The sequence below is a fragment of the Argopecten irradians genome, chromosome 9, assembly GCF_041381155.1.
Source record: "Argopecten irradians isolate NY chromosome 9, Ai_NY, whole genome shotgun sequence".
NCBI lineage: Eukaryota > Metazoa > Mollusca > Bivalvia > Pectinida > Pectinidae > Argopecten > Argopecten irradians.
Window position 1 is genome coordinate 9,071,706 of NC_091142.1, and position 19,588 is coordinate 9,091,293.

At 35.5% G+C, this 19,588-nt stretch overlaps 2 protein-coding genes across 3 annotated transcripts in view; one reads left to right on the forward strand and one right to left on the reverse strand.

Annotated features, from left to right (window-relative positions):
* Positions 1-1,174: 1,174 nt before the first annotated feature.
* On the reverse strand, positions 1,175-9,637 carry LOC138331351 (serine/threonine-protein phosphatase PP1-gamma catalytic subunit B). Its single transcript, XM_069278914.1, has 7 exons — positions 9,433-9,637; positions 6,244-6,375; positions 4,715-4,945; positions 4,263-4,367; positions 3,582-3,805; positions 2,760-2,894; positions 1,175-2,554 (listed from the first exon to the last, which is right to left on the reverse strand). Exons 1-7 carry the CDS (start codon positions 9,485-9,487, stop codon positions 2,453-2,455), a joined length of 984 nt encoding a protein of 327 aa, XP_069135015.1. The 5' UTR covers positions 9,488-9,637; the 3' UTR covers positions 1,175-2,452.
* A 228-nt stretch (positions 9,638-9,865) lies between these two features.
* LOC138331352 (espin-like) overlaps positions 9,866-19,588 on the forward strand; it is a 32,259-nt gene continuing 22,536 nt past the window's right edge. For both annotated transcript variants that reach the window (XM_069278915.1, XM_069278916.1), the window contains exons 1-6: positions 9,866-10,046; positions 12,390-12,770; positions 13,796-13,924; positions 14,861-15,015; positions 15,536-15,754; positions 15,977-16,052. In XM_069278915.1, the coding sequence (XP_069135016.1) occupies positions 10,028-10,046; positions 12,390-12,770; positions 13,796-13,924; positions 14,861-15,015; positions 15,536-15,754; positions 15,977-16,052 (979 nt within the window). In that variant the 5' untranslated portion in view covers positions 9,866-10,027. The remainder of the gene's footprint in view (positions 10,047-12,389; positions 12,771-13,795; positions 13,925-14,860; positions 15,016-15,535; positions 15,755-15,976; positions 16,053-19,588) is intronic.

Genomic DNA, 19,588 nt, shown 5'->3' on the forward strand with positions numbered 1-19,588 from the left:
AACATCTTCTCTAAATAAATTTATAGCTATTATTATAGAATTGTGTTTATTTCGTTAAGAAATGATTTTATCTTGATTTGAAAATTGTTAAGCTGTAATTAGCCTCATCCTTTGACAATTGGACCTAAATATTTATTTTTATTGCGAGTTTACCATTAAACTTATTAGATTAGCAAATATTATCTCCATGAACAAAACGGCGACATGTGGAGTGATGTCATCCTTAACCACAAGTTTGCAATTATGAACTTTCGAAAACTTTGATGCAGGTTTTTAATAATTTGAAAAGTAATAAATCCAAATGAGCACACCTACCTTTTCATGTCTAGGTCACCATATTCGACCCAAATAAGCGCCCCTCCCCCTTTTGATTTCGAGGCCTCAATTTCAATTTTCTGGGGATAAATAAAGACCAAAACTGTCAAGATTTGCAATGCTTTTGTCTTATTAAGTACCTTTTCATTTTTTCATGTTTTTAAACAAATAAAAGAACTGTACATGTTGTCCGACTTTTGTGGTAAAATTGAACATCCCGGGAAAAGACCATATAACTATGTTCAAGACAGAATATGGAAAGAATACAAGGAGTTATAACATTATAACTTCACATTTGGAGAGATTCTATCAGAGTTGTCTGTGGACAATATACACTGTGATAGTTGACAACCCTGGCATTCCATCTTGAACATTACTAAGTTTAATCCCTTGCAGATAGCTATGGGTATCCATATTGAATTTACGACATCATTATTTATTGAACAAATTCAACATCATTTTCACTGAAAATCGGGTAACACTCGAAAATACACGTCATAATCAATACCAACACCAAAGGGCAGATAACTGTAGAGTTTAACTTGTCAAACCCGATATTTGTTTATTTTAATTCTATTACGATTGCAGCAAGCGGTGTTAAAAATGTGCAGTGTCAAATTGACGAACGGCATGCTAAGATCATGCATCAAAATAAATTTTGTTGCGTCAATGACCCGAGGTCACAGGTTAATCGATGCTCTGACTGCATCATTTTGCATAGAATTTTCTTCTTATATTAATTAATTTATAAATTTGAGTAATTAATACCTTATAATCCAGAAAACTGAAATCTGGTTTTAAAGACAAGTTATACCATCGCATCACATTCAGAAACTTGACTTGCATAACAACGACAAAATTCTTACAAAACATTTTTATTCGGTCATCATCTTCTCTATACAACAAAGATTTACATGATCATTGATCAGTTTACATTTCATCTACATATTTTTACACCATAAATTAAGAAAACAAAACATTAGTGACTTAAAACCTTGTGTTGTATGTTCCCCTATTCGACTGCAGTTGATACATGTAGCTCTGTGAGGTTATCTTAGTACTGTTTGTGATTTCATGTTCCACCTTCAATGATTTGTAGTGCTATTTTAGTATTTTAAACAGAAATTTCAGACAAAACTGAAAATATAAATGTACAGAATTATATACATGAAATGAGATAGAAATAAAATCTCATGTCGGCAAACCATGACACTTATGTACATATATTGAACAGCGAGATTTAATTGACATTTGCATCATTATGGGAATTATTCAGGAATATGACAGGAAATATGACAACATGAACCAGCATGTTATTCTGAAGCGTTCCTATTTAAAGCTGTACTGGGACTAGCTTTGTCACACAGCAATCAGAAGATGCCCTCTATATGCTATGGTGAGTACATAGGGAGGCTTTCATTACTCAACACCATGCTATATATTGAATATCATTTTCCATAATTTCTGTTTGAACGTTACAATTTGCTTTCTAATATTACATCACATGCCAACCTATTGGACCAGAATTTTAATTTATGTGTTGTATGCAAAATTGCACAAAGCAGACAAATCTATAAACATTCAATGGCCAATAAATATTTTGATCATAACACATTTGACAGTAAAATTTCGAATTACTTTTATCTCATGATTTCTAATTGTTCTGTAAAAGTCAGACATCGTGGTTAAATATTGTGAAGCTCCAGTTCCCAACTCAGTTACTTTTGACATGGACAGGAGCTGGACTAAAAAAAAGTTAAAAACATTTACAACAAAATGTTTTCAATGTACAACATTCAGTCAGGACTTGTACACACCGATACTACAGGTCACTGTCAATACGTTGGTTATGTTGTCTGTACACGATGGAGTTCCTCGCGTCAATAGTTTTTTCTTTTCTTCTTCATTATACAGTGTAGAATACACTTCATTCCAAAGACAACATACACTGTTTGCAGGACTCCTCATCAGTCAATCATATCAGTTGCAACACGGGCATATTTTTTCACTGGCATTTATTTAATGTCCAGAGAATTAAATGTCTTGATAAGTCAAAATGTTGGCAACTGATTTATGAATGAACATCGTCAATTTTGTGTCCAATTATAACCATCCAAAAGACTAAAGCGTTACTAAATCATATTTTTTTCCCTTTAGGTTGACCTCTAGGCGGTGTCACTGGTCTCCCTGCGTTAAGTCCACCATACGGGAATTTTTTCTTGTCTGCAGGCTTCAATATCTAAACAACAAAATTAAAATTGTTAAGACTATCTGACCAGATAAAACTCAAAGACTTTGCTCATGACCACTTTATTAGAAATTCTGAAGTTTAGATCATAATTCAATTCAGACTTATATATAAACATATTTGATCAAATGAATACTGCCTCTTCCATATTTGACATTGGAAGGATTGCATCAGTAAGATAATGTGATATAATTACCTGGAATGAGCACATTAAAGTTTCATCAACACTCATCATAGCACCAGCATTGTCAAATTCCCCGCAGTAGTTAGGAGCCGAAAACAATGTCACCAGTTGTCTTTTTGCAAAGAACTCATAACCATCTTCTACTACCTGTAAGTAAAACACAATTGTGCTTTATGAAGTTGTCTACATACTGAATCTCATACCATACAAATGTCCTGAAATGCATTGCCATCTAATTATAAAAATGATTAAACTTCTGTGATTAAAACTGATTAATAAACTGATGTAATTTCAGTAAGTTCAATTACTCTTTTGTTAAGTAATTGATTACAAGCTAACTGAACCTAGGGCATCCAGTTGACTCTGGACTTTTAGCAGATTCAGGAATCAAAGCACAATTTCTCAAAAAATCTGAAGAGCCAAACCATATGACAAATAGACACATGCTTCTAACTCAAGAGTCAAATCTGATTTTTGAGTTTCAAAAACATACTCTCAAGGATCTACTGGATGCCCTGTGAACCAAAGTATTTTCATCCAAGTAATTACGTCCAACTTTACTACACAGAGGACATGAAGATCATGCCAGAAATTCATTTGAGTTCCTGTAATCTTTGTTAAATTAAAACCTATGCCTTGTAAATATTGCAAATCCCTTAAGTATTTTTTTCAAGCTGAGTAGCATGTCAGATTTTTTTTTTTTTTTTTTTTTGTCAGAACAATAATTATGACACATATAACATAAATATATAAATATTATGAACTTGAATAAATTGTTATGAACACCACAAAATAAATATAAGAGTGAAAGAACTTCCAATTTCCATTTCTTACCTGATGAGCTCGACATATAAGATCCAAGTCATGTTTGTGTAGAAATTTGGCAACCACTTCTGCACCAAAAGTGAACGAGACACCTCTATCATTCTCCCCCCAGCCCATCGTCTCCTTGTCCGGATCAGACCACAATAGATCACACAGTAGGCCCTGATCTGGTACGTCTGTTGGTCTCATGATCCTTCGGATCTGTTCCATGGACTGTAAGTCAGGACTCAAACCTAAGGGTAAAAGCGTTTGATGCTAGTAATAATTTTACCAATTAAAGTTCATCTGCATCCAATGTCTTATACTTTAAATCTCATGGTTTGACTATGTGTTCAGTGTAACTGTTTAATCTTTAACCTTATTGTCACATATATTTAAATGGTTATTAATAATATAAGGTGCATAGTAAATATTAATAACAAGTTGCACCAAGCATCTACAACAGAGTTCACCATCACATAGCGATTCTAATTTTTTGTTTATTAATGAACGCATTAATTTTTTCAGAGAGCATGCCTTTCATCACATTCTATAAAATTGATAATTATTCTTTAATAATATGGCAAGTAAATTTAAGCTTGAATCATTTTAACTTCAGCTGTGCAAATATTGAGCCCCAGAAAAGCACACTAGACTGTGTTGTGTATGCAGTGGAGTACAAAATGAGAGCATTTAACTTCAGATATTTACCTCCATGACAACAGAAAATCTTTTCATCAATGATAGCTGCTATAGGTAAACAGTTGAAGCAATCTGTAAATGTCTTCCATAACTTTATGTTATATCGTCGCTTGCCTGAAAATAGAAAATTTCATATATTTATTCTGGAAAGTACAACTGCCAATAGTGACTGAAGGAAGTGAAGCATGTAAGGACGTCTTGGTGAATATTTGTACAATACTGAAGCCAGGTAATTCATTTTGAAATATCTTAAATGTTATATCAATAGGTATTTGCAATAGTTGCATTCAATTGCTGTTAAAATATACGCATGCATTCTGATTCAAGGTGCATATTAATTTGTGAAACATTTAAGCTATGCATATTTTTTCTAAGTCATTACATTTAAGCTATGCATATTTTTTCTAAGTCATTATTGAAATAAAGCATATATAATTCAATAACTGTTAAATTATCCATACATTCATCATAAAATCCATAAATTCTGTTGATGCTGGCACATTCATGGTTTCCTCGAAGCAAGAAGAAGTTTTCTGGGTACTTGATCTTGTAAGCCAGGAGAAGACATATCGTCTCTAGTGACTGCTTCCCCCTGTCCACATAGTCGCCAAGAAAGAGGTAGTTGCTCTCTGGGGGAAATCCTCCATACTCGAAGAGTCTCAAAAGGTCATAATATTGTCCATGTATGTCACCTGAAACATGTTTGAATGTGTTTGTCACCTGTACCTAAATTCAGTCCCATGAATGCTTGCACACAATATGAAGCAAATGAAACTGCAATCACAGACCATGATTTTCCAGATTTACTTATAACTGTGATCTTTTCACAAAGAAAATCACCTTGAAAATCATACAAATTACTGATGGTTGATAAGTTGAGTTGTATTGAGCATTGAGGTTAGTGATTTTTACCAGATAATGTTGCAATGATACGCTTCCCCAGCATTTCTTAATGAAAAGTTTTAAAATCACTTTCAAGCAGTAAATAATGTATTTATTAGTTATTACAAAAATCGAAAAGCACACACTCGTTCATTCTTATTGTTTTACATCCATTCAACATTAAAACATATATGATACAGTTACAACTGATTAACTTATCGACCATTTTAGACTTGCTATGAAAACAATGCAACTGAAAAAGAGGGTATACAGCAAAAGCAACTAAGGAAAAAGTAGTCGATAAACGACAGATGGGAAAGTGGACCGATATTAAGTTGTGCATAACTATGTCTCTGATGTTGGATGTTATGTCTGCATGACTGAATAACAGGCGAGTGCAGCAAAACTTTATTATTTTTGCCGAGCTGGGGTGTACCATGGTAAAGGAAAAATATACAGCAAAACGAACCGTAGTTTATTTCATGATATATCAGCCCTCAGTTAAAGCCACACTATACGTAACTATCAACAAAATTTCAAGTTAAATTCGACTCCGATATTGTTAGTATTTGTAGATGTAGTTGAAATTAAGATGTATTAAAGAATATTTGTAATGATTTTTTAATAACTTTAGTACAGTAGTTGCTGAAAGTCGATACATGTAAACATGCCTTCATTTTAAACTGGTCGCCATAGAAGTTACGATTATTACCGAACGGAAGTCGGAAAGTTCATGACCCGTTTTCGGAAGAGTTCGGACAGACGTTACGTAGTAACGGTAGTCACATGACGTTCTCGGCAACGACGTTACAATATCGGCTAACTTCGGCTTGTTTGACTAAGTGGGACCCACCTAGCGATGTTTAAGATTTTTATCAAAGTATTCCGAATCATAATCGCTCATCTTGACTTTGATTTAGTCCTCTCTCTGCATGATTTACAACAGGATTTTTTTTTTCACATTCTCCTAAATCATGAAAAAAATAAGAAAGATGCGGATATTGGGCCTTTAATTCTTGCAGCACAAGTGATTAAATGATTGTTCATGAAAAATTAAGTAGCTTCTGAGAAGAGATTATTTTTTTTTAACTTCTTTTGTTTTACTTACCACAGATCTTCAATGGAGCTTCTAATTCTAGAAGAATTGGCTGACTAAGAAAGATCTCCCTGGACTTCAGACACAGTCCCCTAATTTCAGATTCAGTTAGTTGAACATTTTTGCCTGGACGAGATCCACGAACTGCAAATATGAAATAATACAAATTAGGGTAGTGTCACATTTTTCAGCTTAATTGACATCACATACTTTATATTAAATCAATGTAGTTATAAATTATCAGATATTCTAACAAGTATACAGACTAATGACCAATGGGACTAATTCAGGTGCCATGTGATATCGGATAACAATTGTGCGGGACTAGCATCAAGTGGTGATGAAACATATAACTATATAATATATATGTAATCTTCCTGCTGAAATGATGTTAGCACAGGGCATCTTCTTTTGACGTCATTAATTCTAATCCCTACTATTGGAATTCCTCCATAAAACACTTTTGTATTTGGACTATTTATTATAAGATCGAGGTCAACCCAACTTGATTTTCCAGAATATGTTTTAAAGGCTTGTGTAGGGATTCAGACAAGAGACATCTATCAAACACCTAGATATTAAAGAGTCTCAAGGAGGAATGTCAATTCCAATAGGGATTAACGCCATTCCACCACCAATAGAAACAATTTTGTTAGTTTGATTAATTAACATCCTATTAACAGCCAGGGTCATGCAAGGACGGCTTGCCATGTATGCAGTGTGTAACATGTGTTTCGGGAGACTGCATTATGTGTGTGTTGTGTCTTCTTGTATAGTGGAACTGTTACTCTTTTTATAGTGCTATATCACTGAAGCATGCTGCCTAAGACACCAATCAATACACAACCAATTACAGGCCTCAAAGTTGAGAGAAATTTACTCGCATATGCGAGTAAATATTCCCAAAGGCGAGTTAAAATTAACAATGTATCGCCAAACGGCGAGTAAAAAATTCCTTAATATTTCCGGATTTATTTTATGTGTTCGGTTCTTTTAATAGTTACACATATCTAATCTGTGTAAGAAAAGCGCTTAAAAGCATAATCACTGCCTGCTGTAAAGCGTCTTGATGACCCTACCTCATGTATCAGTAGCAATATGGCGGCAAAAAGGCCGGGGCAAATCCCCCTGACTTGTTTTGGCTTTAAAAAGTCAAAACAAACAGAGAACAATGGCAGTTTTGACTCTGGATTCATGTGAAAAAAGGGACTGAAGCCAATACATCAACAGGAAGCAAACGCTTCGACATGGCTGAACGAATGTTGTGGCCAAGACATGACGAAGGTACGATGTTCTGAAAGATGTGTAAACAGGTTATTAATTGATCAATGGCCGGCAAAACAGACTTTGTGTCCAACTACTGATTGTTACGAAAGAGACAGACGCTTGTGTGACACAGAAAGACAGTAAGACATTCATGATATTGTTATCGCTTCAAGTTCAAACGAAAGTACAGTCGGACACAACTTTCAAACAACGCAAACAATGTGTTGCAAAAAACATTGCAAGATATGCACATAAAGTTCGTCAATGCATACATGTATAGAATCGCCAAGCCACAACTAAATTCCAAGCCGCTGGTAGACATATACAACGAAAAACGGACTCTTGGAAGCTTGTACATTACTGCCTGAGATATTAGGCCCAATTTATTCAATTTTAAATAAAATATAATAACCCTAATCGGCGCGATATGAATTAGTAACTGAATAAATTTGAGATATATTGATAATTACTATACATTTATATATAAATTACTTATATTACCGTATATAAAATTTAAACAGATTGAAAAATGGTTTAAAACAAAAAGGAAGCTGAAGTACAGAGGCTAGCTGTTTAGTGGGACATTGCAGTTGTTGAATAAAAAGAGTTTTGACCAACACAAAATTATGTTTTTCATGTTTTTAATACTTGTACATGTGTATCTGCTTGCTCAATAGTGTAAGGTGTCTCAATAAAGCTCTTAACACATCAAATCAATATATGAATCTTATAAATTTCTCTTGACAACATTTGGCGAGTAATGTCTTCTTGTATAGTGGAACTGTTACTCTTTTTATAGTGCTATATCACTGAAGCATGCTGCCTAAGACACCAATCAATACACCCCAATTAGTCTACTTCATGTATGCTACATTATCGGGTATCACATGGTACATGAATCATTCCCACTTTCACAAAGTGCTTGTATTATGCATGTATTACCAACCTACAAGTTGGATCAAAATTCTGAAGGTCAACAATTAATCATCATGTTGAAAATGGATAAATGCAGGATTTGTAAAATATATGTTTCTGATACAATTTTAACGGATAAAAAGACTGGAATTAACTTGCACTGACGTGCGAGCAAATCTTGCAGAGAATGAATTCTCGCTGTCGCATCTGTACGATTTCCACATAAATTTAGTCAACAAAGCCTTCTTCTGATAGAAGACACTACCATGCTGATTTCCACAAAAATATGTCTCAAAATTCGTTTGTGATCATACAAGTACTTATGCAATTGCGAGAATTGGTACTCGACGAGAACTGCTCGCTTGCCAGTAGTCAAAATAATGGGACTTAGTGAGGTTGTGCATTGCCCAGGTCCAGAAGTTCCGGAGAAAGAACATGTACATGTCACGACATATTTTCTATTTTTACCAAAGGAAATGCATTATAGGGTCACTCATGAACATATATATTAACAAAAGGTCCATGGTATAATTGACCTGTAATATGTATGTCATCAGATTTATCAATATCATGTTGGTAGTTTGTACTTGGTGACTCAAAAGCTAATCATTGATAAGATCAATTGTAAACAAATTGAAAGTCATTAGAGATAAGCTGTAACGTAATATCAAAAATGAATATGAATATAAAATTAAAGTGCAATATTAAATGGGAAACTATGCGTTTAAATCGCAGTTTTTAAAGGTGGGCCTAGACCTGCCTTCACGGTTTATTCAAAGTCACCAGACAAGTAGGCCCAGCAAATTTTGACAGAAAGCAATAACACCGGCCTTCAAATACATTTGTGAAGGCATTTGTCGCTTCATGTATGCTAAACATTAATTCAGTACACACACGATAACAAACGTTTCTCATTGACGTCTTTATACTGCGACCGAGATAATGACAGGGGTTTTATGCAAAATAATCAAAGATAGAGACGAAGAAATTCAAAATCCACCGAGTAAACATCGGACTTACCTTCCAACAACCTAGCTATTATGCTATCTATATTCAATTTATCTGTATCTGCCATCACACAAATGCTTGGGGGATAAGATTTGTATGAAACAATCGTCTAAAGTATGAAGAATAAAAGGATGATGGCAGATTGCTCAGGTACCCCCCTTTCTTAGTCCAGCTTCCAAATAAAGATGGCGGCCCGTTTCGAAGGCGGATTAATATCAGCTCATAATGTTGTGGTGCGGTTCATGGATACATCAAATATTAGGAACTATTTTATTTTGAAAAGAACCTAATGTCAGCGATATATTCTAGTGCAACAATACAAAACTAATGTATTAATGATAACAAATATATTTCAAAATAAAACAATAAATAATTTCATACAACATTAAACTTTTGTCTCCAATATATTTTTTCTCGTTTTGTGAGATGTTGCATTCTGGGAAAAATGGAGTTGTAATGGCCGAAAGCACCTGAAAATGGAATCGGAATTTTCTGGCGGCTAGCAGACCCGTTTCTGGGTTTGCGTAATGCGCCGCAAACAAATCGCAGGACTTTTATTATGTTTATACAAATACTGTAGTGTGCGATTGACAATTGATTTGTGAAAATGGCAGTAAAGCGCAAAGGTGAGTCGAACGTCGACCATATATTCGGAACATAAACAAACCGATACGAACATGTTATTTACGTTACCCGCTCTTAGCCATGTCATAAAAAGTTCGAGTGATATCAAAACCAGCTATATGAAATGCCCTGGCAATTAAAATGACATCAACGAGTGGTTCTACTCGTGATTTCCAGTGGTCAGTAAAACTCAATTTACACACTGGCTAGTTTCACCTTCGCTGACCCAGATTCGACACTTAGGATTTTACAATTAACACCCAACATGTGGGTTAAGTATGGCGATATAGGACTGTCTTTGCTGTCATTGGCAGAATGAATATTATATCTCATGTTTATAGTGCGTGTCATGATCTCTGGAGACCGCTTTTGCACTTACAAATGTAGATTATTTTTTATAACTGATACTTGTCACCATGACAACTATGTCAACTATCAAGCATCCCTGAGACTGAGGTTCCAGCGGGGGTAAAACATTTTTTATGCAAGATGCTAAACTGCTGGCGAATAATATTTTTTATATGCCTATGCACTATGCTTAAAACTTATGTTTCGTTATTTGTCCAAATTCAACACCAATAATAATGATAATACAGCAAAAATTAATTTATCTGCCAAATATGAAGATGATGCATTACAGGTACAGTACCTGGCTCATGTACTAGACCTGTCAATCATTTTAGTTCAAATGTTTACTAGGTACACATTTCATAACAAATATCCTATTTCAAACAGGAAATTTTCGGTTGTTAAAACTGAAATCCTATTATAAGGAAGTTATGAAAAAAATAATTATCATACAAACCTGAATGGGAATGGTAAATTAGCTAGTATTTTATAGTAAAATGATAGCGATAAATCAGAATTACAGAATTACTTGGCCCACTACCTTTCGGAAACTAGAAATAAAAAAATTTCTTCAAAAATAATTATAACATAAGAAATTTTGTTTTGATTAATCGTCGTCTAAGTGCCGTTTATTACCAGAGTACCTGTTTTGATATTTGCAGACAAGTGCGCAGAAGTGAGGTCACGACCGCACTGCGCTTGTTCAGAATTATTATTCTGCGTTACCGGGCAGGTTTTTCAGGGCTAAAAATATCATGTAACAGAGAAAATAGTAGACAATTACGGCACGGTACTTGGTAACGCAAACGAGTTAGGTTTACATATTTTACACACATAAAGCTGACATATTTATTGAATGGTCAGTATCGAAATTAACTTTGAAGGCAGTTTTATTTTAGAACTATTCATATTACAAAATACGAAGTGGCAGTACAATATAAAGACCGACTAAAGTCGGTGTCATGCGGATACCGACTTTAGTCGTTTACAGCATGACTAGGGGTTGATATGATATTAGAACAACAAACAAATGCAAAATCCCTGTATTATGTTATTTGTATAATAGAAACACTGAAGATTCATTTTGCTATCTTGCCATCTGCCGCATATAAATGCAGTGCCAGTGATCAATTGTAAACTGAAGCACGGTAATTAGGATGACAACAAATTTAAAAACATAATACTAAATAGACACAACCCGCATTATGAAAATTAACATTAATTAAATTATTTCATCAATTCTTTCATTGAATTGTCCAGCAGATGATGATTAATAATTAAGTGCATTATTATCATATTCCAAAGTTGTTATTTGATCAGGAGATCATATACAAACACAGATAATTATATAATAATAAATCATTAATTTAAATGTGTTAATTATATGATATTATGATAATTAGTTAAGAGAAATTACTCATAAATATTAAATGGCTCAGGGATCAATCTAGCTCTGATTCATTACTGTTTATGGGTAAATTTCCCCTCAAGGAATGAATTCCCCTCAGGCCTAAAATTCCCTTGAAGGTTTAAAAATTTACCATTTGAAGCTAAAATATGACCATTTTTGAAACACAATTTCCCTTGTGACTTATTTTTCATTAATTTTTGTATACTTTTGTTTGCAAATTTCTTCATATTTATCATATAGCTAATGCATATTTTATGATGAACTCAAATTTTTCATTATTGAGCTTAAAATTTTGCTTTACTACATCTAAAAATAAAATTAGTTGTTTTACAGTACTTTTTCGTCAAAATGAATAAAATTTTGGTCATAGATAAGCAGATTCAAATTCCCCTATATTTGCCAAACTTTTCCCCTATTTTGAAAAAAGAGTAGTTTCCCCCAAAACCTAGATTGATCCCTGTGGCTCTGGTAGCTCATGTTTACAACCCTTCCTGTCTCCAGCCCTCTGGAAAAAAGCAGTATGTTTTCAATTAACATATTATAATTAGTCTGACATTGTAAACAATTTTTTTTTTTTAATTTTCAGACTTTCAAAAGGCAGCTGCATTTCTTCATGAGTTTCTCCTGAAGTTGAATGAGGACTCAGAATGTGCAGAATTAAGAGATACTTTGAACCTTGCCCTTCTGCAGTTGCAGAAGTATTACCGATTATTACAGAATCGCATTCACGAGAAGAATGCGCAGGTGACATCAATGTCCCTGTCACTGACCGCCAGAGGTCTGAGTCCAATGACTCCGTTTGTTGATGCTCCCGACAAATTTCAGTGGCGATGGATAAACTTGGACTCTATAAAAAGTTTAACAGGAATCAGCAACGAGGAAAGCATTAACTTAACGAGATTACCAGAAATCATTCAAGCTGTCAAGGAAAGTAACTTTGACATGTGTGTGGAGCTAATTCAGAATGGTAATTAATTCATATATTGTTTAACCTATAGACAATTGATGTATAAACTCATTCACCCTTGAAGATGCATTTGGGCACTTCTAAATCTAAGATTAGTGTAGTCCATTATGGAATTTCAGGGGTGAATGAGTTATTAGATGACCATCTACTTAAAAAGACCACTTTTTTGGGCTCCCAAATGGCCCATTTCAACACAATTTCACCTGTGTAAAAAGACCTATGTTAAAAGACCCTATTTTTTCTTTGTCCTTTGGGTGATTGTTGTAATCTGACATAGACAGGGTTTATCATATGTCTACTGTTGATGGTGAGCTTTAGTTTCTGACAGAGTAAGCGGACACATATATTTTAAAACTACTTAATACTGAGAATTGAAGAAGATGGATAATTGATTACCACTACAAAATGTCTTCCGAATTTGCATATTACAGAGTTATCTGCACTTGCGGGTAGGTATTGATAGTGACGTCATGTGTTTACGACATGAATAATGACATGAATTGCGCTCACAAAATAATGATTTAACAATCGATACCTACCTGCAAGGGAGCTAACTCTGTAATATGCAAAGACAGAATATTGTAGCTTGTCGCTACTTTGCATCTTTGTCAGTATAATTCAGTGAGATGGCACTATAAAATTGTTTACAATTAGGTGTCATAAACTTCAGTAAAGTACTCTACCCTCCCACAATGCATGATTAATTGCAATTCAACTATATGGAAATAAAGTGTATACTGGCCTGGGATGCAGTAGTCATGATTGTGTGTATATTCTACTGTGCGTCCAGATTTATGAATGTCTGGAGCTGCTCAGGAATACTTCACAATGGTGTTGTTTTATTTACGTGGAAACAATGTGTTTCATGAGATGCAAGCAATTAATTTTTTCCCAAATCACGACTACTGTTCCTTCACAACTACTGGTATGGTCCCAGTATATATGTGACAGATCTAGGAACTGTATCTATATAACCAAGACATCAAAAATTGACAATTTTCATTTGACTGAATTTATATTTATAGATATTGGCTGCATTGAGGAACAAGATGGTATTGGGCGAACAGCACTGATATACGCAGTACACTTTCAAGAGTTAGAAATTTTAAAGTGCCTTTTGGAGAGTGGTGCTGAAGTGAATGCTACAGCACATGGTAAGTAAATGTTGGTTATATGTTACAACAGTGATAGTAACCCCTGGAGTATCAAGAATGGTTCAGGGGTGGATTCAACAGTGATAGTAACCCTCCAGGTATAAAGGATGGTCCATGGGTGTATATAATGACAGTGATAGTAACCCCTGAAATATCGAGAATGGTCCAGGAGTGTATTTAATGACAGTGATAGTAACCTCTGAGTATTGAGGATGGTCCAAGAGTGGATATAATGAAAGTGAAAGTATCCCCTGGTGTATTAAGGATGGTCCAGGGGTGAATATATATATTGACAGTGAAAGTAACCCCCGAGTAATGAGTATGGTCAAGGAGTAGATATATATCGACAGTGATAGTAACCCCTGAGTATTGAGGATGGTCCAGGGATGGATATATATCGACAGTGATAGTAACCCCCGAGTATTGAGGATGGTCCAGGGGTGGATATATATCGACAGTGATAGTAACCCCCGAGTATTGAGGATAGTCCAGGGGTGGATATATATCAACAGTGATAGTAACCCCCGGTATATCAAGGATGGTCCAGGGGTGTATATTATTACAGTGATAGTAATTAACTACAGAGTAGGGGGATGCTTCTATCTCGGTGTGCCAAATATAAACATAACTGAGACAGTATGGGTGATAAGTGACCTTGACTCAAGTTTTCTTATTTTTACCTCTGACCAAACAAATCAATTTGCAAGACTCTACATATCTTTGTCTATGAAACATAATATTGGGTCAGAATGTCGTTTAGTTCAGAGGGTGCATGAAAAGGAGGTCAATGTGACATATTTTTTGACTCCATATAAAATTTGCAGGGAACAATGTGCAGCTGACAGTTCCCAAAATTAAATTACTCAAAAACATTATTCAGACAGTATGTGTATTTTTTTTCATCCATCAGTAGACATCTGTTTTTTTTTTCTTCAGATGGATCAACTGCACTACACCAAGCTTGTCACGATGCAAACCATAAAGCTCTTAGTATGTTATTACAATATGGCGGCGACTTTACCATGCAGGACACACAGGGGCGTGCCCCAATTCACTGGGCGGTTACTACTAAAAGTACTGAATGTCTCAAGGTAATTAATAGCAGAGTTGTCAATCTGATTCTTAGTCTTATAACTATTGTTTATCAAACAGAATGGTAGTAAGGAATTTTAATTTTATCAGATAGCAATTTCGAAACCATATTAAAACAGTTTTATATATTATCATTTACTCACATTAAAAAAGTTGAATCTTTAAATTCCTTCAGAAAAGAAACAATGATCTTGTATTCAGAACATTACTTGGCATTACAACCAGGTAAGCGATACAGGCCCTCTGGGCCTCTTGTTATAATTTCTACTGATATTATATTCCATGAAAATCCTCTTTAATTGAGATAATTGATGGACTTTGATAGACCTCTTACTATGTAAGTTACTGAGTCTATCATGGTCTATCAGATTATACTGTACACCATTTCTGTGCAGAGATGTCAATGACATGGTCAGCATTTTTTAGCAGTGACCTTAGAAAATCACATTTATTATGATATACAAAGCCCTTTGGGTGACAGGGTCATGTTTTTTACAAAAATTGATTGTTATTTTACAGTATCTGATTGGTCACCATGCCGATGTGAATTCACGAGACAAAGATGGGTTATCTCCCTGCATGTGGGCGTGTCGACTGGACCATATCAAACACTTTGAACTTCTCAGCTCATCTGATAACTTCCATGTGGATGATGCTGACGGGATAGAGAGAGACAACAATGGTCGCACATGGATGCACTGGTCAATACGACGTTCAGAACCTCTGGAATGTTTACAGGTGTGTTATACCATTAGATAAGCTGTTTACATGTTAAGTGGCAGTACCTAGTGGTATGCTAGATAATTTCCCGCAGCCGCACATGTACAATGTCAGAGCAAACATCGTAGCTTACACGATATAAAAGGAATATGCATGTGTGCTACCCGGCGATTTGATTGACAGCTAGCGATCCGTCAATACTAGAACAATCTCTCAAATATTTCTTTTTTGTATTTACAGACTCTGTTAACTCAGGAGACGGCAGCAATCAAAGATGAAGAAGGCAAAACTGTGTTGCTTCTGGCTGCAGAAATGGGTACGGCAATCCGTCTACATTACATTTTGTTTTCAATATTTCCAGTTTACGTCCATACAGCAAGCATCGAAAATCTTTTAACCAGTGATAGGATGAATGAGTATTTTTTTGAATGACAAACACTCTAACCACTTAGCCTTAATGACCTAAATAGTGAAGAGGTCTAATGGTGGTGAAGGTGTCCAACAAATTAGTAAAAAAAAATAGATTTATTTTACTCTGATACTCTTTTCTTAAATAATTTTATTAGCATTATCTCCCTTTGATTTAATGCTAAATTTGTATCGTGCACAACATATGTTTCGATTGTAAAATAGGGTTCACACTTTTTCTCCAGCATGAGAATTTTGATAAGCTGGCAAGTATGATATTCCTGTGTATAGTAATCAACTAAGATCAAGAACATATGTCTATATGTTAGGACAAAGTGCTATATAGTTTTTAGCTCACCTGGCCCGAAGGGCCGGTGAGCTTATGTCATGGGCGGCGTCCGTCGTCCGTCGTCCGTCGTCCGTCGTCCGTCAACATTTCCTTTCGTCAACATTTCCTTTAAATCGCTACTAGTCATAGAGTTCTGCATGGATTGTAACCAAATTTGGTCACAAACATCCTTAGGGAGAGGGGAACAGAACTTGTATGAATTTTGGCTCTGACCCCCCCGGGGCAGGAGGGGCGGGGCCCAATAGGGGACATAGAGGTAAATCCTATAAAACGCTACTTGTCCTAGAGTTCTGCATGGATTGTAACCAAATTTGGCCACAAACATCCTTGGGGGAAGGGGAACAGAACTTGTATAAATTTTGGCTCTGACCCCCCGGGGGCAGGAGGGGCGGGGCCCAATAGGGGAAATAGAGGTAAATCCTATAAATCGCTACTTGTCCTAGAGTTCTGCATGGATTGTAACCAAATTTGGCCACAAACATCCTTGGGGGAAGGGGGAAAGAACTTGTATAAATTTTGGCTCTGACCCCCCCCGGGGGCAGGATGGGCGGGGCCCAATAGGGGAAATAGAGGTAAATCCTATAAATCGCTACTTGTCCTAGAGTTCTGCATGGATTGTAACCAAATTTGGCCACAAATATCCTTGGGGGAAGGGGAACAGAACTTGTATAAATTTTGGCTCTGACCCCCCGGGGCAGGAGGAGCGGGGCCCAATAGGGAAATAAAGAGGTAAATATTCAAATTCCTTCAGGAAAGAAACAATGAACCTGTATTCAGAACATAATTTGACATTACAAACCAGGTGAGCGATACAGGCCCTCTGGGCCTCTTGTTTGGATTGTAAAGATGATGTGGAACAGCTGTGGTCAAAATTTAAAGAGATACTTGAAAACTCAATCAGGGACACAGTTCCAGTACAACAAATAAAACCATCGCGCAAATTAAGTAACCACAAAAGTTGTCTAGATAAAAAGACATTGTCTAAAATCAAAAATAAGGCCAGATTATGGAACAGATATATGTCCACTCGGGATCAAGAAGTCTACGCAGAATATTGTAAAGTAAGGAATCAAGTAAGGTCACTCACAAGGAAGGCGGTAAAATTACGTGAGAAACAAATAGCACAACAAGTAAAGGACAATCCTAAAAAGTTCTGGAGACACGCGAAATCTAAGACAACAACTAAATCCAATATTTCAAATCTGTACAAAAATAATAACAAAGAGGATATCACTACAACAGATGATGAAAAAGCAAATGTACTAGCTAATTTTTTCCAGACAGTGTTTACCCAAGATAAAGATAAATCACTACCTGATATTGAAAAGATTGATGTGGAACCGATCACTCAATTAAATATTTCACCAGAAGTCGTGCAGAAGAAGCTAATGAAGTTGAAAATTTCAAAATCATCTGGACCGGATATGATCCATCCTAGAGTTCTTAAAGAGACACGCGATATTATATGCCATCCTCTAACATTAATATTTCAAACATCAATCGACACTGGGAAATTACCTGCAGACTGGAAATGCGCTAATATAACGGCAATATTTAAGAAAGGAGATCGGAAGGAGGCTTCAAACTACAGACCAGTAAGCCAGTGTTGTTTGTAAATTATTAGAATCAATAATAAGGGATAAAATAATGAGTCACATGAAAAGAAATAAGCTATTTAGTAACGCTCAGTTTGGTTTTATAGACAGTAGATCCACAGTTCTTCAACTTATCAATGTCATGGATAAATGGACAGATATTTTGGATAAAGGAGCATGCGTGGATATTATATACTGTGACTTTATGAAGGCTTTCGACAAAGTACCTCATGGCCGACTAGTACATAAACTCGCAAAATATGGCATCTGTGGTCAGTTTTCAATCTGGATCCAAGCCTTTCTGTTTGGAAGAAAACAAAGAGTTGTAGTGAATGGCAAAACGTCGGAGTGGAATCCAGTTTTAAGCGGGATACCACAAGGATCTGTGTTGGGACCACTTCTCTTTGTTCTCTATATAAATGATATGCCCGATGTAACAAGTACCGGGACAGACACCTATCTGTATGCGGATGATACGAAAGCTTTTAGATCAATAAAAAATGAAGAGGATTGCAAAATATTACAACATGATATATATTCATTAAGCCAATGGTCAGATATTTGGAAACTCTGCTTCCACCCAGACAAATGTAAAATGATGCGATTGGGATATTCAAATACAACTAAATATGGATACAGACTGAAGGAAAATGCCCAATTTTTAAAATTTGTTGACTCGGAGAAGGATATTGGTGTCACCATAGATGATAAACTTACCTTTGACAAACATATATGTGAAAAGGTCAACAAAGCAAATTCAATCATGGGAGTGTTGCGGAGGACAATGGAATACATGGACCAGAACAGTTTTAAACTTTTATACACGGCATTAGTTAGGCCTCATATTGAATATGCTGTTCAAGCCTGGTGTCCGTATTTGGAAAAGCATGTAACAACAATAGAAAACGTTCAACGTCGAGCAACAAAGCAAGTGCCAGGTCTCTCAACTTTGCCATATACAGAACGTTTGCGTAAACTCCAACTTCCAACGTTAGCATACAGGCGGTCACGTGGGGATATGATTGAAATGTACAAAATACTTTCTGGAAAATACGATAAAGAAGTCGCAGATTTGTTTTCAATCAACCAGGGATCAAGTACCCGCGGACATGATTTGAAAGTGTACAAAGAGCATTCAAGGCTGTGCGTGAGAAAACACTCGTTTACCCAGAGAGTCGTGAATACTTGGAACAGTCTCCCATCAAATGTTGTTCAGTCTAGGACAGTTAAGCAATTTGAATATGAACTCGATTCACATTGGAAAAATCAGCCACTAAAGTATTTATACACTGAAAAAAATAAATCCGTGAATTTCTAAGAGCTGACTATTATAGGATTATAAAAAATCCTGTACATGTTAACATGTATGTTGTCAGAATAAATCTATGTATCTATGTATATATGTATGTATTAGTTTATTAGAGAACAAAGGCAATGTATACATAATGTAGTATGACAAATTTCAAAATTTTGTTCCTCAGCCCTTGAAACACGGACCGT

What these genes read in the sequence shown, in the direction of transcription:
- LOC138331351 (XM_069278914.1), bottom strand. Translation starts at nt 9,487, where the DNA reads ATGGCAGATACAGATAAATTGAATATAGATAGCATAATAGCTAGGTTG. An exon ending in GATTTTCTGTTGTCATGGAG is followed by an intron (nt 3,806 to 4,262) that starts GTAAATATCTGA and finishes TTTTACCCTTAG; the next exon opens with GTTTGAGTCCTGACTTACAG. An exon ending in CTTTAATGTGCTCATTCCAG is followed by an intron (nt 2,555 to 2,759) that starts GTAATTATATCA and finishes TTTGTTGTTTAG; the next exon opens with ATATTGAAGCCTGCAGACAA.